The sequence below is a fragment of the Heterodontus francisci genome, chromosome 7, assembly GCF_036365525.1.
Source record: "Heterodontus francisci isolate sHetFra1 chromosome 7, sHetFra1.hap1, whole genome shotgun sequence".
Taxonomy (NCBI): Eukaryota; Metazoa; Chordata; class Chondrichthyes; order Heterodontiformes; family Heterodontidae; genus Heterodontus; species Heterodontus francisci.
Window position 1 is genome coordinate 9564690 of NC_090377.1, and position 24928 is coordinate 9589617.

At 48.3% G+C, this 24928-nt stretch overlaps 1 protein-coding gene across 1 annotated transcript in view; it reads right to left on the reverse strand.

Moving 5' to 3' along the window:
- spega (striated muscle enriched protein kinase a) overlaps positions 1 to 24928 on the reverse strand; it is a 684640-nt gene that overhangs the window by 44164 nt on the left and 615548 nt on the right. Inside the window, exons 34-36 of the mRNA XM_068034685.1 lie at positions 23349 to 23410; positions 12899 to 15740; positions 1101 to 1244 (exon numbers count right to left, since the gene is read on the reverse strand). Of these exons, the coding sequence (XP_067890786.1) occupies positions 1101 to 1244; positions 12899 to 15740; positions 23349 to 23410 (3048 nt within the window). The remainder of the gene's footprint in view (positions 1 to 1100; positions 1245 to 12898; positions 15741 to 23348; positions 23411 to 24928) is intronic.

Sequence of the window (24928 nt, forward strand, 5' to 3'; positions counted from 1 at the left end):
CCCGAGCCACCTCTCGGAAATGCCCTCCGTGCCATTCCAATCGGCGCGGAGGGGTTTCCTGTACAGGCTGCTCCTGCACACTCTCCACTTCCTCGCCCTCGTCAACTGGCCGGACACGCCCTGGCAGTCCGCGTTGCCATCTGGCGGCAAGGGGAAACCCCGATGGAGGACTCTGTTTGCGGGAGTCCTCCCCTTTACATCGGGGACCTGGGGTGGAGGGTGCTGCACAGGGCAGTCCTGTGCAATAGACTTTTCAATAGGTTCACGGAGTCCCAGGCCACCTGTAATTTCTGCGGCCTGGACGAGTCCGTGTTCCATGTTTATACGGAGTGTGCGAGGTTGCAGCCCCTATTTGAGTATCTGAAGGGGCTGCTCCTCAAGTTCTGGCTGCACTTCAGTCCCACGCTCCTGATCTTTGGGCACTCGGTGCGGAGGGGCGTGGGCCAGGAGGAGGATCTCCTCGTCGGTCTGCTCCTGGGCCTGGCCAAGGTGGCAATTCACAGGTCCAGGCTGCGGGCCGTCGGGTGGTCCATCCGCCCTGATTGCCTGCCCCTCTTCCGCGGTTACGTTCACGCCCAGGAGTCCCTGGAGAAGGAGCATGTGGTGTCCGCCGGTACGCTTAAGGCCTTCCGCGACCGGTGGGCACCGCAGGGGCTGGAGTGCATCGTTGACACTGAGAATGGCATTTTAATTTGAGTTTTTTTTTATTTATCTGCTTTTTTAAAATAACGTTATTTTTATAAAATGTATATAAAGGGGGGCCTGAGGAATAAAGGCCTCCTCGACATAAAATGTATAAAATGGGCCTGGGGTATAAAGGCCACTAAAAAGAAAAGAAAAAAACAGGGTTAGATACTTCCGCGACGAGTGGGCACCGCAGGGGCTGGAGTGCATCATTGACACTGAGAATGGCATTTTGATTTGAGTTTTGTATTATTTATCTGTTTTTTAATAAAGTCATTTTAAAATGAATATAAAGGGGCCCGATAATATAAAGGCCCCCTCGACATAAAATACATAAAAGGGGCCTGGGGTATAAAGGCCACCTTATTTTAAAAAAAAACGGGGTTAGATACAGAGTAAAGCTCCCTCTACAATACCTGAAACACTCCTTTGATAGAGCACTGAATCTTCTTCAGAGGCTACAGCCAGCGAGATATTGGGTTGTGATATTGCCTTGTCTCTCCTCATTCGCGAGAACCCCCATCGATCCCACCGTGATCTTCGCTCTCCATGAGTAGATGCTGCAGTTAATTAAAAACAAGTCACTAAATGAAACTGATGGAAAAACCCACCCTTCAGTTCTGGTGCCACTAAACCTGTGACCCTCCCTTACTACACAATACCTGTCCATTACTGTCAACATCCAGTGAACACAATAAGAGAAACGTGCTCCAAATAATCCTCACGCTCCAATGAACATAATGGTTGAATGGAGGGATGACAGGTTATTGAAAAAATTCTGTAGCGTTAAAGGGAGAAGTTGCATTGATATAGTATCTTTCAGAACCTCAGGATGTTCCAAAGTGCTTTACAGCCAATGATTCAGCCATCGCTGAATCCTCCACTATCAACATCCTGGGATTTACCATTGACCAGAAACTGAACTGGTCCAGCCACAGAAATACTGTGGCTACAAGAACAGGTCAGAGGCTGGGAATTCTGTCGTGAGTAACTCACCTCCTGACTCCCTAAAGCCTGTCCACCATCTACAAGGCAAAGTCAGGAGTGTGATGGAATACTCTCCACTTGCCTGGCTGGGTGCAGCTCCAACAACACTCAAGAAGCTCGACACCATCGAGGACAAAGCAGCCCGCTTGATTGGCACCCCATCTACAAACATTCACTCCCTCCACTACCGACGCACAGTGGCAGCAGTGTGTACCATCTACAAGATGCACTGCAGCAACTCACCAAGGCTCCATCAACAGCATCTTCCAAACCGGTGACCTCTACCAACTAGAAGGACAAGGGCAGCAGATGCATGGGAACACCACCACCTGCAAGTTCCCCTCCAAGTCACACACCATCCTAACTTGGAACTATATCGTCATTCCATCACTGTCGCTGGGTCAAAATCCTGGAACTCCCTTCCTAACAGCACTGTGGGTGTACCTACCCCCAGGGACTGCAGCGGTTTTTAAAAGGCAGCTCACCACCACCTTCTCAAAGGCAATTAGGGATGGGCAATAAATGCTGGCCTAGCCAGCGATGCCCACATCCCATGAACGAATAAAAGAAGTACTTTTGAAGTGCAGTCAGTGTTGTAATATAGGAAACACAGCAGCCAATTTGCTCACAGTAAGCTCCCACAAACAGCAGTGTGATAATAACCAGATCAATCTTTTTGTGAAGTTGACTGAGAGATAAATATTGGTCCAGGACACTGGGGGGAACTCCCATGCTCTCTTTGAGAGGGATGGCCATGGGATCTTTTACGTCCACCTATAAGAGAGAGCAGGTGTCCCTCAGTTTAAAATCTCACCTGATGAAACACAGGAGCAGGAGTAGGCCATTCGGCCCCTTGAGCCTGCTCGGATATTCGATAAGATCATGGCTGCTCGGATTGTGGCCTTAACTCCACTTCCCTGTCTATCCCACCCCCCCCCACCCCCCCCATAACCCTGACTCCTTTGTCAAATCAAAAATCTATCTTAACTCAGTCTTGAATATATTCAATGACCCAGCCTCCACTGCTCTCTGGGGAAGAGAATTCCACAGACTGACAACCCTCTGAGAGAAAAGATTTCTCCTCATCTCAGTCTTTAATTGGAGACTCCTAATTTTTAAACTGCGTCCCCTAATTCTAGACTCCCCCACGAAGGGAAACATCCTCCCTGTCAAGTCCCCTCAGGATCTTATATGTTTCATTAAGATCACCTCGCATTCTTCTAAACTCCAATGGGTATAGGTCCAACCTCATAACACAAGCCCCCCACCACCCCCCACTCCCCATCCCAGGAATCAGTCGTATGATCCTTCTCTGAACAGCTTCTCATGCAATTATATCCTTTCTTAAGTAAGGAGACTAAAACTCGACACGATACTCCAGATGCAGTCCCAACTGAGGCCCTGTATAGCTGCAGCTACACTACCCTACTTTTATACTCAATTCCCCTTGCAATAAATAAGAACATTCCATTTGCCTTCCTGATCACTTACTGTGGCTGCATACTAGCTTTTTCTGATTCATGTACCAGGACATCGAGATCCCGCTGTACCGTAGACTTCTGTAGTTTCTCTCCATTCAAGGAATGCAGAAAGTTAGCATGCAGAGACAGCAAGCACTTAGGAAGGCAAATGGCATGTTGGCCTTTATTGCAAGGGGATTGGAGCAAAGGAATAAAGAAATCTTGCTACAATTGTACAGGGTTTTGGTGAGAGCACATCTGGAATACTATCTGCAGTTTTGGTCTCCACATTTAAGAAAGGATATATTTGCATTGGAGTCAATGCAGTGAAGATTTACTAAATTGGTCCCTGGGATGAGGGAGTTGTCCTATGATGAGAGGCTGAGTAAATTGGGCCTATATTCCCTGGAGTTTAGAAGAATGAGAGGTGATCTCATTGAAACATACAAGATTCTAAAAGGGCTTGACAGTGTAGACACAGATTGTTTCCGCTGGTCAAGGAATCTAAAACATGGGGACCCAGTCCCAGGATAAGGGGCTGATCATTTAGGATTGAGATGAGGAGAAATTACTTCACTCAAAGCATTGCGAATCTTGGAATTCTCTACCCCAGAGGGCTGTGGATGCTCCATTGTTGAATACATTTAAGGCTGGGATAGATAGATTTTTGGTGTCTCAGGAAATCAAGGGATATGGGTAGGAAAGAGAAAGTGAAGCCTAAGATCAGCCATAATCGTATTGAATGGTGGAGCAGGCTCGATGGGCCATATGGTCAACTCCTGCTCTGATTTCTTGTGTTCTTGTATTCAAATATACTTTTATATTCTTACTGCCAAAGTGGACTAGTTCACATTTGCCCACATTGTACACCATCTGCCAAATTTTTGCACACTTGCTTAACCTTTCTAAATCCCTTTGTAGACTCTTTATGTCCTCTTGATAACAGACTTTCCTACCTATCTTTGTGTCACCATCAAATTTAGCAACCATACATTGAGGGGAGGTGGTGGTGTAGTGGTATTGTCACTGGACTAGTAACCCAGAGATCCAGGGTATTGCTCTGGGGACATGGGTTCAAATCCCACCACAGCAGAAGGAATTAAAAAGCTAGTCTAATGATGGCCATGAAACCATTGTCGATTGTTGTAAAAACCCATCAGGTTCACTAATGTCCTTTAGGGAAGGAAATCTGCTGTCCTTACCCGGTCTGGCCTACATGTGACTCCAGACTCTTACATGCCCTCTGAAATGGCCTAGCAAGCCACTTAGTTGTATTTAACCGCTACGAAGTCAATAAAAAGAAATGAAACAGGACGGACCACCCGGCATCGACCTAGGCACTGGAAACGACAACGGCAAACCCAGCCCTGACGACGCTGCAAAGTCCTCCTTACTAACATCTGGGGGTTTGTGTCAAAGTTGGGAGAGCTGTCCCACAGACTAGTCAAGCAACAGCCTGACATAGTCATACTCACGGAATCATACCTTACAGACAAATGTCCCAGACACTGCAATCACCATCCCCGGGTATGTCCTGTCCCACCTGCAGGACAGACCCACCAGAGGTGGCGGCACAGTGGTGTACAGTAGGGAGGGAGTTGCCCTGGGAGTCCTCACCATCGACTCTGGACCCCATGTCTCATGGCATCAGATCAAACATGGACAAGGAAACCTTTCAGTGCTGTATCTCTCTCTAAACCTCCTGCTGATGACCAGCTACTGCCCTCCCTCAGCTGATGAGTCAGTACTCCTCCATGTTGAACAACACTTGGAGGAAGCACTGAGGGTGGCAAGGGCACAGAATGTACTCTGGGTGGGGGACTTCAATGTCCATCATCAAGAGTGGCTCGGTAGCATCACTACAGACTGAGCTGGCCGAGTCCTAAAGGACATAGCTGCTAGACTGGGTCTGCGGCAGGTGGTGGGGGAACCAACATGAGGGAAAAACATACTTGACCTCGTCCTCACCAATCTGCCTGCCGCAGATGCATCTGTCCGTGACAGTATTGGTAGGAGTGATCACCACACAGTCCTTGTAGAGACGAAGTCCCGCCTTCACATTGAGGATACCGTCCATTGTGTTGTGTGGCACTATCACCGTGCTAAATGGGATAGATTTCAAACAGATCTAGCAATGCAAAACTGGGCATCCATGAGGCGCTGTGGGCCATCAGCAGCAGCAGAATTGTACTCAACCACAATCTGTAACCTCATGGCCCGGCATATCCCCCACTCTACCATTACCATCAAGCCAGGAGACCAACCCTGGTTCAATGAAGAGAGCAGGAGGGCATGCCAGGAGCAGCACCAGGCATACCTCAAAATGAGGTGTCAACCTGGTGAAGCTACAACACAGGAATATTTGCATGCCAAACTGCGTAAGCAGCATGCAATAGACAGAGATAAGCAATCCCATAACCAACAGATCAGATCTAAGCTCTGCAGTCCTGCCACATCCAGCCGTGAATGGTGGTGGACAATTAAACAACTAACAAATATCCCCATCCTCAATGATGGGGGAACCCAGCACATCAGTGCGAAAGATAAGGCTGAAGCATTTGCAACAATCTTCAGCCAGAAGTGCCGAGTTGATGATCCATCTCGGCCTCCTCCTGAAGTCCCCAGCATCACAGATGCCAGACTTCAGCCAGTTCGATTCACTCCGCGTGATATCAAGAAACGACTGAAGGCACTGGATAGTGCAAAGGCTATGGGCCCTGACAATATTCCGGTAATAGTACTGAAGACCTGTGCTCCAGAACTTGCCGCACCCCTAGCCAAGCTGTTCCAGTACAGCTACAACACTGGCATCTACCCTGCAATGTGGAAAATTGCTCAGGTATGTCCTGTACACAAAAAGCAGGACACGTCCAACCCGGCCAATTACCGCCCCATCAGCCTACTCTCAATCATCATGTAAAGTGATGGAAGGTGTCATCAACGGTGCCCTCAAGCAGCACTTGTTTAGCAATAACTGCTCAGTGACGCTCAGTTTGGGTTCCGCCAGGGCCACTCAGCTTCTGACCTCATTACAGCCTTGGTTCAAACATGGACAAAAGAGCTGAACTCAAGAGGTGAGGTGAGAGTGACTGCCCTTGACATCAAGGCAGCATTTGACAGAGTATGGTATCAAGGAGCCCTTGAAAAACTGAGGTCAATGGGAATCAGGAGGAAAACCCTCCGCTGGCTGGAGTCATACCTAGCGCAAAGGAAGATGGTTGTGGTTGTTGGAGGTCAATCATCTGAGCTCCAGGACATCACTGCAGGAGTTCCTCAGGGTAGTGTCCTAGGCCCAACCATCTTCAACTGCTTCATCAATGATCTTCCTTCAGTCATAAAGTCAGAAGTGGGGATGCTCGCTGATGATTGCACAATGTTCAGCACCATTCGTGATTCCTCAGATACTGAAGCAGTCCGTGTAGAAATGCAGCAAGACCTGGACAATATCCAGGCTTGGGCTGATAAGTGGCAAGTAACATTCACGCCACCCAAGTGCCAGGCAATGACCATCTCCAACAAGAGAGAATCTAACCATCTCCCTTTGACATTCAATGGCATTACCATCGCTGAATCACCTACTATCAACATCCTAGGGGCTACCACTGACCAGAAATTGAATTGGAGTAGCCATATAAATACTGTGGCTACAAGAGCAGGTCAGAGGCTAGGAATCCTGCAGCGAGTAACTCACCTCCTGACTCCCCAAAGCCTGTCCACCATCTACAAGGCACAAGTCAGAAGTGTGATGGAATACTCTCCACTTGCCTGGATGGGTGCAGCTCCAACAACACTCAAGAAGCTCGACACCATCCAGGACAAAGCAGCCCGCTTGATTGGCACCCCATCTACAAACATTCACTCCCTCCACCACAGATGCACAGTGGCAGTAGCGTGTACCATCTACAAGATGCACTGCAGCAATGCACCAAGGCTCCTTAGACAGCACCTTCCAAACCAACGACCTCTACCAACTAGAAGGACAAGGACAGCAAATGAATGGGAACACCACCACCACCCATCCAAGTCACACACCATCCTGACTTGGAACTATTTTGCCATTCCTTCAGTGTTGCTGGGTCAAAATCCTGGAACTTCTTTCTGAACAGCACTGTGGGTATACTTACCCCACATGGACTGCAGCGGTTCAAGAAGGCAGCTCACCACTGCCTTCTCAAGGGCAATTAGGGATGGGCAATAAATGCTGGCCTGGCCAACGACGCCCACATCCCATGAATGAATTTAAAAAAAATTTGATACCTCCATCCAAGTCATTGATATAGATTGTACCAAAAAAGACCCATTTATCCCACTCTCTGCTTCTTGTTATCTAACCAGTCTTGTTTCCATGCTAATATGTTACCCTCTACACCATGAAGTCTTATTTTGTGTATTAACCTTTGATGTGGCACCTTATCAAATGCCTTTTGGAAATCCAAGTACACCACATCTGCAAGTTCCCCTTTATCCACCTTGCTTCTTACTTCCTCAAAGAATTCTAATAAATTAGTCAAACACGATTTCACTTTCACAAAACCATACTCTGCCTGATTGTATTACAATTTTCTAAATGTTCTGCTCTTAGCTCCTTAATAATGGATTCCAGCATTTTCCCTATGATAGGTGTTAGGGTAACTGGCCTATAGTTTATGGTTTTCTGTCTCCCTTCTTTCTGGAATAGAGGTTTTATATTTGTAATTTTTCAGTCTGCTGGGACCTTTCCAGAATCTTGAGAATTTTGGAAGATCACAACCAATGCATCTACTATCTCTGCAGCCACTTCTTCTAAGCCCCTAGGATGCAGGCCATCAGGTCCAGGGGACTCGTCAGCCTTTAGTTCTAAGTTTTCCCAGTACCTTTTCCCTAGTGATTGTGATTGTTCCTCCCTCCCTTTTACTTCTTGATTTTCAAGTATTCTTGGGATTTGTTTTGCGTCTTTGACAGTGAAGACAGACACAAAATATCTGTTCAGTGCTTCTGCCATTTCCTTGTTTCCCATTATGAATTCCCCAGTCTCACTCCCTAAGGGACCAACACTCACTTTACTCTTTTCCTTTTTAAATACTTATAGAAAGTCTTACTATCTGTTTTTATATTTCTAGCTAGCTTTCTCTCATACTCTAATTTCTCCCTCCTTACTTTTAGTCATTCTTTGCTGGTTTCTAAATTTTGCCCAATCTTCTGACCTACCACTAATCTTCACAGTATTTACACTTTTTCTTTCAATTTGATACTATCCTTAGCTAGCCCAGATGGTGCATCCTTCTCATAGAGTCTTTCTGTGTCACTGGAACACATCTTTGCTTGGAGTTATGAAATATCTCCTTAAATGTCTGCCACTGCTTCTCTACTGTCCTACCTTTTAATCTATTTTCCCAGTTCACTTTAGCCAACTCTGTCCTCATACCCTTGTAATTGCCTTTATTTAAGTTTAAGACACTGGTCTTAGATCCACACTTCTCACCCTCAAAGTGAATGTGAATTTCTATCCTATTATGATCACTGTTGCCTGGAGGCTCCTTTACTAGGCTTCAGCAACCACAGGAATGGAAAAGAGACCTGGGAATGCTGCCCCCAGGGTTCTGACTCTTGCCTGGAGGTCCTGCTGTGGGATTGGAGGGACTGAGGAAGTGCTATTTCCCGCAGATGGGAGGAAGAAGCCAGCCTCTCAAACCAAGCAGGCACAGATGGAATTGGCCGAGGAATCGAGCAGCAAGAGTGCAATCCCTCGAACCCGGAGACAGTGCCCCAAGAGGTCCAATGAGGGTAGGACAGCTGAATGGCATAACACTTTTTGGCACCAACTCTCAGACTCTGACTTTCCCAGCATTTTCCTCCTCTCCTCACAATCCATTTCTCACACTTGTAAATCTCTGCTTTCTCTCCTCGGAGGTGAAAAGAGTGCACAACTCCAGGGACAGACAGAGAATGGGGATGTGGGGGGGGGGGGGGGGGGGGGGCGGGGGGGGGTGGGTGGTGGCGGAGTGGTGGCCATCCAGTGACATCCACCTTGATGGCCACTGGCAATGTATGCCCACCTGGTCCACTGTGAAGGAGGTGCTGCTCCAGGATGCTGCTGGGAAAGCCTGAGCCTAGGCACTGGTGCTCAGACATGCCAAGCAAGCTGATCCTCTGCTTTGTAGACCATGTGTTTGGTGAGTGTCTCTCCTCTTTCAAGTTGGATCTCTGTCTCCATTTCCTCTGCCCTGTGGAGCTGCGTGAGGAGAAGGCAGCTGCTGCTCCTGTTGCTGGTGTTTCTGCTCCTCTTGTTCTTAATCAGAGGTCCCAGGTAGAGCTGCATAAGCTGACCCACGTTGCAGCGAAGGCTGACAGCAAGGAAATGCGGATACGAACATACAAATTAGGAGCAGAAGTAGGCCATTCAGCCCCTCTAGTTTTCTCTGCCATTCAATAAAATTATGGTTGATCTGTTTGTGTCCCGAATTCCACACTCCCATTTACCCCCGATAGCCTTTGATACGATCAAGGTGAGTAATGTCCAAGGTTGGTAATATGAGTTCCAAAAAGTTGCAAATCACTTGTGAAGCAGTGAAGTCTTGCTCTCTGAACAAGTGAGCACAAACCTTTCACATAGGCAGGGCAGCAGCTATGCAGTTTCACTGTTTAAAGGCTTTCCAGCCTGTCAGTTTCATTGAACAATGGCTCCCTGCTGTGATCTTGCCTTGTTGACCCTTGTTGAATTTTGTGTGCTAGCTGTTTAATCCAGAAACCTGGGTTAAATCCACAATCACTTGAATATCTAAATATTTAAATTACTTACTCGACAGCTCCATCGGGTTTCCTGCTTGCCTGCATATGCGGCCCGTTTAACCCAGAAGTGGGCAGGATCATGTCGAGTTCCCTACCCGCGGGCACTTTTTGGGGCTTCCACGACCCAAACCCACTACCCCCTGCCCCCACCTTGACTGTTAAAATGCTTCTACAAGTTTCTGGAGTGCGGCTTAAGTCCTTAAGCTTGTGACTTAGAGGTGAGAGTGCCAGCCACTGAGCTGGAGTTGGGGGAATTGTGTTGGGTTGCAGGAAGAGCGTGAAACTGGAAAATGAGTGCAGAATGTGAAGGTCAAACTCTGCGATACTCCAGGGTAGTGACCAGCCACTTGGGTTTATTACTGAGACCCATAGCTGGTAGACTTGTCTCCATGGGCTGGGACTGCTTCCACGTAACTGCCATTGCTGAAGGTACAAGGTGGTCCTGTTGGGAATCCGACCAGCGCTGTGAGATGGTAATCTGTGCTGTACTAGCTGGTTATGGACAAGTAGTGCCCCCACAACAACAACTTGCATTTATATAGTGCCTTTAACATAGCAAAAGCATCCCAAGGTGCTTTGTAGGAGCGTAAATCAGGCAAAATTTGACACCAAGTGACATTTATTTATTTAGAGATACAGTACTGAAACAGGCCCTTCGGCCCACCGAGTCTGTGCCGACCATCAACCACCCATTTATACTAATCCTACACTAATCCCATATTCCTACCACATTCCAACCTGTCCCTATATTCCCCTACCACCTACCTATACAAGGGGCAATTTATAATGGCCAATTTACCTACCAACCTGCAAGTCTTTGGCTGTGGGAGGAGACCGGAGCACCCGAAGGAAACCCACGCGGTCACAGGGAGAAGTTGCAAACTCCACACAGGCAGGATCCAGAATTGAACCCGGGTCGCTGGAGCTGTGAGGCTGCGGTGCTAACCACTGCGCCACTGTGCCGCCCACAATAAGGAGATAGTAAGACAGGTGACCAAAAGCTATGTTGAGGACATAAGTTTTAAGCAGCGACTTAAAGGAGGAATGAGAGATAGAGAGGTGGAGAGATTTAGGGAGGCAACGTCAGAGCTTAGAGCCCAAGAACCTTAAGAGCCATTTTTTAAATTTAGTCAAAAATACAATATCTTAAGGGCTGCAATGCTGTTACTCGAATGCCAATAATAATGAAAACAACACAGAGACACATTTCAACAACATTGTAAAGGTTTTTTTAAAGTTGCTAATTGAATGATACAAGTACAATATTAATAAAGGTTTAAAAAAATGAAACAATTACCATCAAATTAAATTACCATCGAAATGAGTTTTATCGACCAAGAGCTGCACTAATTCTTAATGAGCTGCATGTGGCCCTGGAGCCGCAGGTTGTAGACCCCTGCCTTAGACAGCTGAAGGCACGGCCACCAAAGGCAGAGTGAAGGAAATCAAGGATGCTCAAGAGGCCAGAATTGAAGGAGTACAGAGATCTTGGAAGGCTGTAGCGCTGGAGGAGACTATAGAGATATGGAGGGGCGAGGCCATGGAGGGATTTAAAACAAGGACGAGAATTTTAAAAATCGAGGCATTGCTGGACTGGGAGCCAATGTAGGTCAGCGAGCACAGGGGTGATGGGTGAACAGATCTTGATGCGAGTTAGAATACAAACAGCAGGGTTTTGGATGAGCTCAGCTTTATGGAGGCTGGAAGGTCAGAGGCCAGCTGGGAAAGAACTGGAATCGTCAAGTTTAGAGACAACAAAGACATGGTTGTGAAATGCACAGTTGGTGGACAGTGAGCACTGGTTCTTACCAACATGTGTCCAAGGCTCCCAGACCTGGGCAATTGGGATTGTGCCCCTGAATGGACCAGTGACTGAGGATTTCCCCAGAGCAGCTTCTGCTCTGCCCATGTTAGCTCGCTGGAGAGTGGTGAAAATGAATAATTCCCCAGTTGGCTGACGGGTGATCTGACCGAAGTGTTTAAAATCTTAAATGGATTCAATAGGGCAGATACAGAGAAACTATTTCCTCTATGGGGGTGGAATTAAAAATGAGGGGAGCAAAGTCGGATTAATGGTGTTGCGATACAGATCAGCCACGAGCTAATTGAATGGCAGAACAGGATCGAGGGGCTGAATGGCCTCCTCCTGTTCCTATCTGCATTAAGTAAGGGTAAACTCGGCGCAACATCGAGGGCCGAAGGGCCTGTACTGCGCTGTAATGTTCTAATTCTAAACTCTATCTCTGCGGATGGCTCAATAAATTGGCTTTGAGTCTCCTGGGATCACATGATGGGTTGCAGCACTTGCTATTACCAGCAGGAAAGACTGAACAGGCTGGTGCTCTTTTCTCGAGAGGCTGAGGGGTCCTGATAGAGACGATTAAAATTATGAAGGGGTTCGATGGAGTAGACATAGCGATGTTTCCGCTCTGAGACCAGAACTAGGGGGGTTATAAATATAAGGTAGTCACTAATATATCCAAAAGGGGGCATTCAGGAGAAACCTTACCCAGAGAACGGTGAGAATGTGGAATTCACTACCACAGGGAGTAGCTGAGGTGAATAGTACAGATATATTAAAAGTGAAGCTGGATAAACATATGAGGGAGAAAGAAATGGAAGGAAATGCTGATAGGGTGAGATGAAGAGGGGTGGGAGGAGGCTCGTATGGAGTATAAGCACCAGCATGAACCTGTTGGGCTGAATGGCCTGTTTATGTGCTGTATAATGTTGGGACAGCTGGTTATGATGGTCTATTCTAGAAAGCCAGTTGGTGAAGGATAGTACTGGCGCCAATCTTTACTTAGTCTTGCATGTGTTAACCAAGTGAAAGCTTACAAGCATCCACCTCCTAACTCAGTCATACCATGGTTTCAATCAATGTCTGTTTATATGTGCTCAAGTGAAATCCCAATTAATGCCGTCCACCTGCATATAATTAAACACATCGATATCCAATTGACAAAAGAGCAGCACGGAGAAGTGAGCAACCTCCTTACCTTTCTCTGGCTTGGAGGACACGCTGCTTTCCGACTGCAGTGACTCTGAGGAGGGCGTAGAGCGGGTCTGCGTGGCCAGCTGGTTCTGGGGGATTCCCACTTTCTTCAGCGATCCCGCCTCCGAGGTGGACCTCCTCAGCAGGGACAAGAAGGGGCCTCGCTTGCCCTCCTTTGCCTCCTGCAGGGCGGGTGGTCCGGCCTCCGAGGGGGGCCCCTCCATCCTCTCCTCCGAGTGGCTCCGCCCAAAGCGCAGAGAGATCCCTGAGATGGTCGACTCAATCTTCCTCCGCACGGCCAAGGCCGGTGAGTTTTTGTGCTCTTTCTTGAGAGGCTCGGAGTCGTACTGGGAGGCCGGAGGTTCCTCCTTCCCAGCCTCGTGTACATCCCTCTCCTCCACCTTCCTGTCCTTCGCGTTGCTTTTCCCAAAAGACCAGGAGAGTTTGCGTCCCCGGCTTGCCTGATCTTCTCTCACCTTCTCCTCTTTCTTCTCCCCGGCTGACGGCCCTTTGAACCTCAGAGACAGCTTCCTGACAAAGCTGGAATCTTTTGTGGCTTCTGGAATGTTCTGCTCAGACCTGGACCTGGACTTCCCCTCTCCGTAGTTTAGGAAAGACTCTTGCCCCTTCATGACCTGTAAAGGGGCCCCCATTGCTCCTGGGCGATACACGTTTTCCCCCTTCTGGGGCATTTGTCCCAACTTCTCCTCCGATTTGGGCCTCATCAAGTGTTTTAGACTCCGGGTTAGTGACGACTGCTTAGCCTTCTTGAATTTTGCCTCAAACACTTCCTCGGATTCGATATTCTCGATGTTTAAGAACTGCCCCACGCTGGACGATTTCACTTTCATGTTTGCCGCTGAGGGGATGGCCTCCCGGGTGAGATCGGGTATTGGAGTCTCTCGCTGCTCTACCTCCCCCATGGGGACTTCGTCCAGCTGGGGAGTATCAGGGCCCACGCCATGGGGTTTGGGACTGTGCCTGGTGGCTGCGAATACAGCGGGATGCTGAACAGTCATGGGAGGCTGGATATTTGCTGGACGAGTCATGGCCATGTCCCGATGCGTCTCACCTTCGCTGGGAGTCTCTGGCTGGATGAGCCGCGGGGCTGGACAATGCCGGGATTTAGCCGCGTCCTGGCCGACCACTCCCTGAGTCACAACCCTGACGGTGTGAGAGGGAGGGGCCGGTGCTGTCGGACTGGTCCCCAGGGTTGGAGCCACTTTGCCCGCGGCCAGGGTGGGCATGGGTTTGACCTCCTGAGTTGGTTGGATGGATGCTTGGGGTTTGCTCCCAATGGCAAGCTCAGATCTCTGCTGGTCAGGTGGGGAAGCTGCTGGGATTGTTGCAGCCACCAAGTTGGCTTTCTGTTGATCCGCCTTGCTGACTGCTGCACTGACTGCAGAGCTGGGTGGGGGAGAGTCAGGCTCCGCTGACAGATTACTATGGGTTATGACCGCGGTCTTTCCAATCATGGTCTTCCTGTAGGGTCTTTCCACCTCCACCTTCTCAGGCTCGACCACAGCCACTACCTTAATTTCCGGTGTGGGAGGTCTCTGGCTCACTTCCTTGGTTGCTGTTGACTTTACTGGTGTTGGCGGTCTTGAGCTATCAAACTTGGAGGGATCAGTCAAGTTGGAGAGGGAAGGAGATTCTTTCAGCGGGAACAATGGCTCTGGGCTCCCTCTTGAATCTGGCTGGAGCAGCGGAATTTCCAACGGGGCGCCGACCCGTCGATGGAGGATGGTGGGCTCCCCCTGGGAGAACGACGCACTCTTCCGAAGAATCCGCCCTTCCGATGGCTCCTCACTGGGGGCACTCTCGCTGGAGGCCGCCCTGGCCAACCTGGGCTGGGCAGCTGTCTTCTCTGGCCTCGGGGGTCGGAGGGAATGTCGCTCCAGGGATGAGGAACGCTGCTTAGGATCATCAGGGATCCCCAGGTGCTCCAGGAGTGGCCCCCGAAGCCCGCTCATCTTGCTGTCTACGGAGCCTCCTCGCAGAAGCCGCTGCCTCATGAGCTCGAGCTTCAGTGCATAATCTTCTTGGGACGGGCCTCCCTTCCGCCTCTGGGCAGCCAGGTCATCGAGTCGCCCGGGGCTGGGGCTCCGCCGAGGCAGCTCCATAGAGACCGACTTCTTCAGCCTCCCCGGCATCTCGGCCGGTTTCCCGCTCTGGTCCTTGCTTGTACTATCCCCGGCATCCTGAGCTCCCAGCAAAGCCAGGGCAGAGTCGGCAGAACTCCCCCTTCGGAACTCCCCCCTCCTGGAAGCAGCCTCTGCTCGCAGTGAGTCCGGTGAGTCGATACTCACTCCTTTCCTCATGCCACGCTTGGGGATGCCAGGCTTCCTCTGAAGCTCCGAATCTTCGTCCGAGGAGTCAGGAGGCTCGATCTCCGTCGACCTCTTCCTCGATATCTTCACCCGCACTTTGCTCAGTCCCTCCGTCTTCGCCTCCCCATTTTCCTTCCTCTTTCCTTCGTCTGGCTCCTCCTTGCTCCTCCCGGGCGACGGGCTGTGAGCCGCCTGGAAGCCCCTCCGCTCCGCCGTGGCACTTGCTGCTTCTTCGCTCACCGTCGCACTGTCGCCATTCTGCATCCTCGCCATCTCCTCCTCGTTGCGTATTTGGTGGAGAGGCAGCCTGGCGGACAAGAGCTCTGGCTGCAGAGGCATCGGAATGAATGGGAACTCATCTATTTCATCTGAGTCAGAGGAGGAGGAGAGAACGGAGGAGAGACGGTGCTCCTTGAGATGTTTGGGGATTCCAATGTTCATGTGACCAGATGAGTCTTCCAGGAGCTCGGGGATGGACCTCATGACCATGGAGGATTTGTAGTTGATAAGGGAGCGCTGGAAAAATCAACCAGAAACATAAACATGAGAACAATCCTGCCTCATTAGTAGTCAAAGTAGCTCAGAGGTACAGGAGGAGGCCATTCAGCCCCTCGAGTCTGTAACCCTTAATACCCTTGCCCAACAAAAATCTATCAAATTCAGTTTTGAAATTTTCAATTGATCCTTAACTTCAACAGCTTTTTGGGGGAGAGAACGTTCCAGATTTCCACTACCCTTTGTGTGAAGAAGTGCTTCCTGACATCACCCCTGAACAGCCTGACTCTAATTTTAAGGTTATTCCCTTTGTTCTGGATTCCCCCCACCAGAGGAAATGCTTTAATCTTTCTAAACATCTCAATTAAATCTTCTATACTTGAGGGAATGCAAGTATAGTCTATGAAACCTGTCCTTATAGATAACTCTTTTAGCCCCAGTGATTAGAAAATGGGTCTGAAAATAGTTAAATATTTGCAATGATAAGTGTTAGTGTTTTCCAAGAGCTTTGGTTGCTGAGCAACTGTGTAATCTGAAGGTAAATAAATCTCAGAAGCTGTACAATAGGCATTTGAGGGTCTTTAAGGAACTGAGGGGTGAAATTGCAGGCACAGAGTCATCAAATGGTTCCAGCACAGAAGGAGGATTTTCAGCCCATCAAGTCCGTGCCAGCTCTCTGCGAGAGCAACTCAACTAGTCCCACTCCACAGCTCTTTCCCCATAGCCTTGCAAATTTCTCTCTTCAGGTGCTTATCCAATTCCCTTTTGAAAGTCATAATTGAACCTGCCTCCACCACACTCTCACGCAGTGCATTCCAGATCCTACACACTCACTGAACCTGCCTCCACCGCACTCTCAGACAGTGCATTCCAGATCCTACACACTCACTGACCCTGCCTCCAGCACATTCTCAGGCGGTGCATTCCAGATCCTAAACACTCACTGAACCTGCCTCCACCACACTCTCGGGCAGTGCATTCCAGATCCTAAACACTCACTGAACCTGCCTCCAGCACACTCTCAGACAGTGCATTCCAGATCCTAAACACACACTGAACCTGCCTCCACCACACTCTCAGACAGTGCATTCCAGATCCTAAACACACACTGAACCTGCCTCCACCACACTCTCACGCAGTGCATTCCAGATCCTAAACACACACTGAACCTGCCTCCACCACACTCTCAGACAGTGCATTCCAAATCCTAAACACTCACTGAACCTGCCTCCACCACACTCTCAGACAGTGCATTCCAGATCCTAAACACTCATTGAACCTGCCTCCACCACACTCTCAGACAGTGCATTCCAGATCCTAAACACTCGCTGAACCTGCCTCCACCACACTCTCAGACAGTGCATTCCAGATCCTAAACACTCACTGAACCTGTCTCCACCACACTCTCAGGCAGTGCATTCCAGATCCTCAACACACACTGAACCTGCCTCCACCACACTCTCAGACAGTGCATTCCAGATCCTCAACACTCACTGAACCTGCCTCCACCACACTCTCAGACAGTGCATTCCAGATCCTAAACACTCACTGAACCTGCCTCCACCACACTCTCACGCAGTGCATTCCAGATCCTAAACACACACTGAACCTGCCTCCACCACACTCTCAGACAGTGCATTCCAAATCCTAAACACTCACTGAACCTGCCTCCACCACACTCTCAGACAGTGCATTCCAGATCCTAAACACTCATTGAACCTGCCTCCACCACACTCTCAGACAGTGCATTCCAGATCCTAAACACTCATTGAACCTGCCTCCAACACACTCTCAGACAGTGCATTCCAGATCCTAAACACTCGCTGAACCTGCCTCCACCACACTCTCAGACAGTGCATTCCAGATCCTAAACACTCACTGAACCTGTCTCCACCACACTCTCAGGCAGTGCATTCCAGATCCTAAACACTCGCTGAACCTGCCTCCACCACACTCTCAGACAGTGCATTCCAGATCCTCAACACTCACTGAACCTGCCTCCACCACACTCTCAGACAGTGCATTCCAGATCCTAAACACACACTGAACCTGCCTCCACCACACTCTCAGGCAGTGCATTCCAGATCCTAAACACTCATTGAACCTGCCTCCACCACACTCTCAGACAGTGCATTCCAGATCCTAAACACTCACTGAACCTGCCTCCAGCACATTCTCAGGCGGTGCATTCCAGATCCTAAACACTCACTGAACCTGCCTCCACCACACTCTCGGGCAGTGCATTCCAGATCCTAAACACTCACTGAACCTGCCTCCAGCACACTCTCAGACAGTGCATTCCAGATCCTAACCACACGCTGCGTAAAAATGTTTTTCCTCATGTCGCCTTTGGTTCTTTTGCCAACGCACCAAGGCTCCTTAGACAGCAACTTACAAACCCGTGATCTCTACCAACTAGAAGGACAAGGGCAGCAGATGCATGGGAACACCACCACCTGCAAGTTCCCCTCCAAGTCACACACCATCCTGACTTGGAACTATATCGCCGTTCCTTCACTGTCGCTGGGTCAAAATCCTGGAACTCCCTTCCTAACAGCACTGTGGGTGTACCTACCCCACATGGACTGCAGCGGTTCAAGAAGGCAGCTCACCACCACCTTCTGAAGGGAAATTAGGGATGGGCAATAAATGCTGGCCTGGCCAGTGATGCCCAAATCCCATGAATAAAAAAAAAATCACCTTAAATCAGCGATGTCTGGTTCTTGACCCTTCCACTAATGGGAACAGTTTCTCAATATCTACTCTGTCCAGACCCCTCATCAAATCCCCTCTTAACCTTCTCTTCTATCAGGAGAATAATGCCAGCTTCTCCAATTGATCCACATCACTGAAGTCTCTCATCCCTGGAATCATTCTTGTAAATCTTTTCTGCACGCTCGCCAAAGCCTTCACATCCCTCCTAAAGTGTGGTGCCCAGCACTGGACACAATACTCCAATTGAAGCTAATCCAGTGTTTTATAGAGGTTCATCAGGACATCCTTGTTCTTGCACTCTGACGATTTATAACGCTTTATTAACTGCTTTCTCAACCTGCCCTACCACCTTCAATGATTTGTGCACATATGATCCCTCTGCTATTGCACCCCCTTGAGAACCTCTCCTCATTGGCACAAATCTTCTAGAAATCATGAGAAGTGCATAGGGAACGCGGGAACATTAAAAATATAAGAAATAGGAGCTGGAGTAGGCCATTCGGCCCCTCGAACTGCTCCACCATTTAATAGGATCATGGCTGATCTTCTACTTCAACTTCACCTTCCTGCTTGATCCCCATATCCCTTAATTTCCTTAGTGCTCAAGGATCTATTGACATCCATCTTGAATATATTCAACGACTGAGCCTCCACAGGGGTCGAAAATTCCCAAGATTCTCAACAATCTGAGTGAAGAAATTTATTTTCATCTCAGTCCTAAATGGTAACCCCTTTATCCTGAGACTGTGAACCCCTAGTTCAAGACTCTCTTAGTCAGAGAGAGATACAGCACTGAAACAGGCCCTTCAGCCCACTGAGTCTGTGCTGACCAACAGCCACCCATTTACACTAATCCTACATTAATCCCATATTCCCTACCACATCCCCACCTGTCCCTATATTCCCCTACCACCTACCTATACTGGGGGCAATTTATAATGGCCAATTTACCTACCAACCTGCAAGTCTTTGGCTGTGGGAGGAAACCGGAGCACCCGGCGGAAACCCACGCAGACACAGGGAGAACTTGCAAACTCCGCACAGGCAGCACCCAGAACCGAACCCGGGTTGCTGGAGCTGTGAGGTTGCAGTGCTAATCACTGCGCCACTGTGCCGCCCCTTCTCGAAAGGCAGATATTAATCCTATTTTTAAGAAAAGGTAGAAAAAGTGATCCAGGAAACCCCCAGACCAGTGAGGTTGATGTCCGTTGTCTGTTAAGTACTGGAGATCCTTATTAAGGAATAAAATCATAAAAGATAACCAAATGTCTTCATGAAGGGAAGGTTTTGTCAATCTAATCTACTGGCTTGCTGTGAGGGTGTAACAAAGGGCTTGACTGCGGTAAGGCAGTGGCTCTGTGACCCAATACCTCCACCATCTAGAGGTACAAGGGTAGGATCCCTCCAGATTTCCCTCCAAGCCACACATCATCCTGACTTGGAACTATATCGCTGTTCCTTCACTGTCACGAGGTCAAAATCCTGGAACTACCTTCCTAACAGCACTGTGGGTGCACCTAAACCACATGGACTGCAGCGGTTCAAGAAGGCAGCTCACCACCACCTTCTCAAGGGCAATTAGGGATGGGCAATAAATGCTGTCCCAGCCAGTGATGCCCACATCCGATGACTAAATGAATAAAATTTTAAAAAAACTTGGATTTCTGTGAAACCTTCGATACCATTCCTCTGGAAAGGCTGCTACTGAAAACAGAGAAAATGTGAATCAGTGAAAATATTTTACAATAGATATGTAATTGGTTGACTAATAGAACCCAGAAGAACATAGCACAGGAACTGTCAGCAGTCAGGGAGAATGTTACAACCACAGAGGGTTGGTCTTGGGAGCCCTTGTTCAACATCTTCTTAAATGATCTGGAACTAGTGGTGGCTAAATTTAGGAAATGCTATAAAGCTAATGAAGGCGGTAGACCTGAATAGGATAATCTAGAGGAACATTTGCCTAGACTTGGGAATTCGGAAGATGAATTATAGTGCAGAGAAATGCAAAATGCTTCACATGGGGACATAAACATTTGAGATGAAATCATTACTTACATTACCATTACTTATAACAGATGCTAGACGAACATCTCATTTTTCAATCAGGCATTTTACAGCCTTCCAGACTCAACACTGAGTTCAACAATTTCAGATCACAATCACTGCTCCCATTTTTTCAGACAGCGGGTGCTGGCAATGATTCTACTATTGTCATTTACACCTCCTCTGGACCCATCTTTCAACTCTTTACTTGTCCCATTACCACCCTACAACACTGGCATCTACCCTGCAATGTGGAAAATTGCCCAGGTATGTCCTGTACACAAAAAGCAGGACAAGTCCAACCCGTCCAATTACCGCCCCATCAGCCTATTCTCAATCATCAGTAAAGCGATGGAAGGTGTCATCACCAGTGCCATCAAGCGGCACTTGCTTAGCAATAACCTGCTCAGTGACGCTCCGTTTGGGTTCCGCCAGGGCCACTCAGCTCCTAACCTCATTACAGCCTTGGTTCAAACATAGACAAAAGAGCTGAACTCAAGAGGTGAGGTGAGAGTGACTGCCCTTGACATCAAGGCAGCATTTGACCGAGTATGGCATCAAGGAGCCCTAGCAAAACTGGAGTCAATGGGAATCGGGGGAAAAACCCTCCACTGGTTGGAGTCATCCCTAGCGCAAAGGAAGATGGTTGTGGTTGTTGGAGGTCAATCATCTGAGCTCCAGGACATCACTGCAGGAGTTCCTCAGGATAGTGTCCTAGACCCAACCATCTTCAGCTGCTTCATCAATGACCTTCCTTCAATCATAAGGTCAGAAGTGGGGATGTTCGCAGATGATTGCACAATGTTCAGCACCATTCATGATTCCTCAGATACTGAAGCAGTCCGTGTAGAAATGCAGCAAGACCTGGACAATATCCAGGCTTGGGCTGATAAGTGGCAAGTAACATTCGCCCCACACAATTGCCAGGCATGACCATCTCCAACAAGAGAGAATCTAACCATCTCCCCTTGACATTCAATGGCAATACCATCGCTGAATCCGCCAATATCAACATCCTAGGGGCTACCATTGACCAGAAACTGAACTGGAATAGCCATATAAATACCGTGGCTACAAGAGAAGGTCAGAGGCTAGGAATCCTGCAGCGAGTAACTCACCTCCTGACTCCCCAAAGCCTGTCCACCATCTACAAGGCACAAGTCAGGAGTGTGATGGAATACTCTCCACTTGCCTGGATGGATGCAGCTCCAACAATACTCAAGAAGCTCAACACCATCCATGACAAAACAGCCCGCTTGATTGTTTGTAGATAGAGTGCCATTCACTCCCTCCACCACCAACGCACAGTAGTAGCAGTGTGTACCATCTACAAGATGCACTGCAGTAATGCACCAAGGCTCCTTAGACAGCACCTTCCAAACCCGCGACCTCTACCAACTAGAAGGACAAGGGCAGCAAATGCATGGGAACGCCACCACCTGCAAGTTCCCCTCCAAGTCACACACCATCCTGACTTGGAACTATATCGCCGTTCCTTCACTGTCGCTGGGTCAAAATCCTGGAACTCCCTTCCTAACAGCACTGTGGGTGCACCTACCCCACATGGACTGCAGCGGTTCAAGAAGGCAGCTCACCACCACCTTCTGAAGGGAAATTAGGGATGGGCAATAAATGCTGGCCTGGCCAGCAACGCCCACATCCCATGAATGAATTAAAAAAAAAAATCTTTTGCCTTGTCCCATCATCCCTTTTATCATTTAAACTCTCCTGTCTTCCATCCTATGACAGACTTGCCCCTTTGTTCTCCCCCCATCCCACTTCCCTGCCTCTGAAATAAAAGCAAAATACTGCGGATGCTGGAAATCTGAAACAAAAACAAGAAATGCTGGATTCACTCAGCAGGTCTGGCAGCATCTGTGGAAAGAGAAGCAGAGTTAACGTTTCGGGTCAGTGACCCTTCCACAGATTCTCTTTCCACAGATGCTGCCAGACCTGCTGAGTGAATCCAGCATTTCTTGTTTTTGTCCCTGCCTCTGAACTTGTTTAAAACCTGTTAAGTAAGTAACATTTACCAGTTCAGACAAAAGGTCACAGACCTGAAATGTTAACTTGGCTTCTCTCTCCACACATGCTGCCTGACCTGCTGAGTGTTTCCAGCATATTCTGCTTGTATATTAGAGATCTGGAGTGGGGGGTGGGGGTCCTTATTGAGAATAAATTGAAGCTACTGCAACAACGAATCTTAGAAAGTTACAGCACTGAAGGAGGCCATTTGGCCCATTGTGCTTGTGCTAGCTCTTTGAAAGACCTTTTCGACAAGTTCCACTCCCCCTGCTCTTTCCACATAACCCTGCAAATATTTTCTTTTCTAGTATTTATCCAATTCCTTTTTGAAAGTTACTATTGAATCTGCTTCCACCGCCCTTTCAGGCAGCGCGTTCCCGATCACAACAACTCACTGTGTAAAAACATTTTTTCTCCTGTTGCCTCTGGTTCTTTTACCAATCACCTTAAATCTGTGTCCTCTGGTCACTGACCCTCCTGCCACTGCAAACAGTTTCTCCTTATTTACTCTATCAAAACCCTTCATGATTTTGAACACCTCTATCAAATTTCCCCTTAACCTTCTCTGCTCTAAGGAGAACAATCCCAGCTTCTCCAGTCTCTCCACATTAACTGAACTCCCTCATCCCTGGTACCATTCCAGTAAATCTCCTCCGCACCCTCTCCAAGGCCCTGACACCCTTCCAAAAGTGCAGTGCCCAGGATTAGGCACAATACCCCAGCTGGGGCCTAAACAGTGATTTATAATGATTGAGCATAATTCCCTTGCTACGCCTGTATTAATAAAGTTAATAAAGTTGAAACACATCCGTTTCTCACAAAGATGCCTCGCTGTAAACTAACCTGCCACTTTCTCCGGGACACCAGGACCTTCAGGTGGTCGGTATTGATGACCTTTCCTTTCACTGTGAAGATACTCTGAAAAACAAGAATCCATGGATGAGTGAAATGAACATTGCACTTTGTCTCAGAGATAAAGAAAATAAGTGTCGGGCTTTGGTGCGACCACAAACATAGTACAGAAGTTTGGTCTTCTTACCTAATGGGAGACAGTGGCATAGTGATCATGCCCTGGGGACGTGGGTTCAAATCCCACCATGGCAGCTGGTGAATTTAAATTCAATTAATTAATAAAAATCTGAAATCTTAGTAATGATCAGTAATGGTGCTATAAAACTATCAATTCTCATAAAAACCCATCTGTTTCATTAATGCCCTTCAGGGAAGGAAATTCTGATGTCCTTACTGGCCGACAGCAATGTGGTTGACCCTTAACTGCCTTCTGAAATGGCCTAGTGAGCCACTCAGTTGTCAAGGGCAAATAAGGATGGGCAACAAATGCTGGCCTTGCGAGTGTTGCCCATATCCCATGAAGGAATAATACAAAAGAACCCTAAAGAAGGATATAGTTGCCTTAAAGAGTGGGTGCAATGAAGCTTCACTAGACTAACTCCTGAGATAAGAGGGTTGTCTTGTGAGGAGAGATTGAGTAGAATGGGCCGATATTTCCTGGAGTTTAGAAGAATGAGGTGTGATCCCACTGAAACCTATAAAATTCTTAGAGGGCTTGATAGGGTGGATGCTGAGACGATATTTTCTCTGGCTGGACAGTCTAGAACACAGGGTCGCAGTCTATTTAGGACTGAGATAAGGAGTGATTTCTTCACTCAGAGGGTTGTGATTTTTTTTGTAATTCTGTACTCCACAGGGCTGTGGATGCTCTGTCGTTGAATCTATTCAAGACTGAGATTTTTGGGCACAAAAGGAATCAAGGGATATGGGGACAGGGTGGGAATGTGGAGTTGATGTAGAAGATCAGACATGATCATATTGAATGGTAGAGCAGGCTTGAGGGGCAGTATGGGCTATTCCCGATCCTATTTCTTATGTATTTAAGTGTTCACTTATAGCCCGGCCTAACAGAGCGCGAGACTGAGCATTGGCACCCACTTTTAGAGAAAGGCTCTCCATCAGGAGCACTAAGAGACACTATTTTCAATGGGTCACCATTTTCAGAGGGAGTTTCTCCATCAGAGACCTCAGCTACTCAGATAGGCTTAGGGATCTCGGTCGACTGACGTTACAGCATTGTAGACTTAGAGGAGACCTGATACAGATCTAAAAATAATTAAAGGGTTGGGTAGTCTCCCTATTGATAGATAATTCCAGTTTGATAGATTGGGGAGGACCAGGGGACATGAGCTTAAACTGCGGAAGAGTTGGGATAGACTGGGTGTTGGGCAGTTCCTCTCTTCCCAGAGCCTCGGGAATGTGTTATTGGCTGGTGTGGTGAGTGCTGACTCCCTGTTCTTTTGAAAGGGAGCTGGACTGGTTCCTGACTGGGCCAGACAGAAGGGAAGTGTCTTTATAGAGATTACTTGGCTTGTGTGATCTGGACTGGGATTTGATCGCCTGAGGGTGGC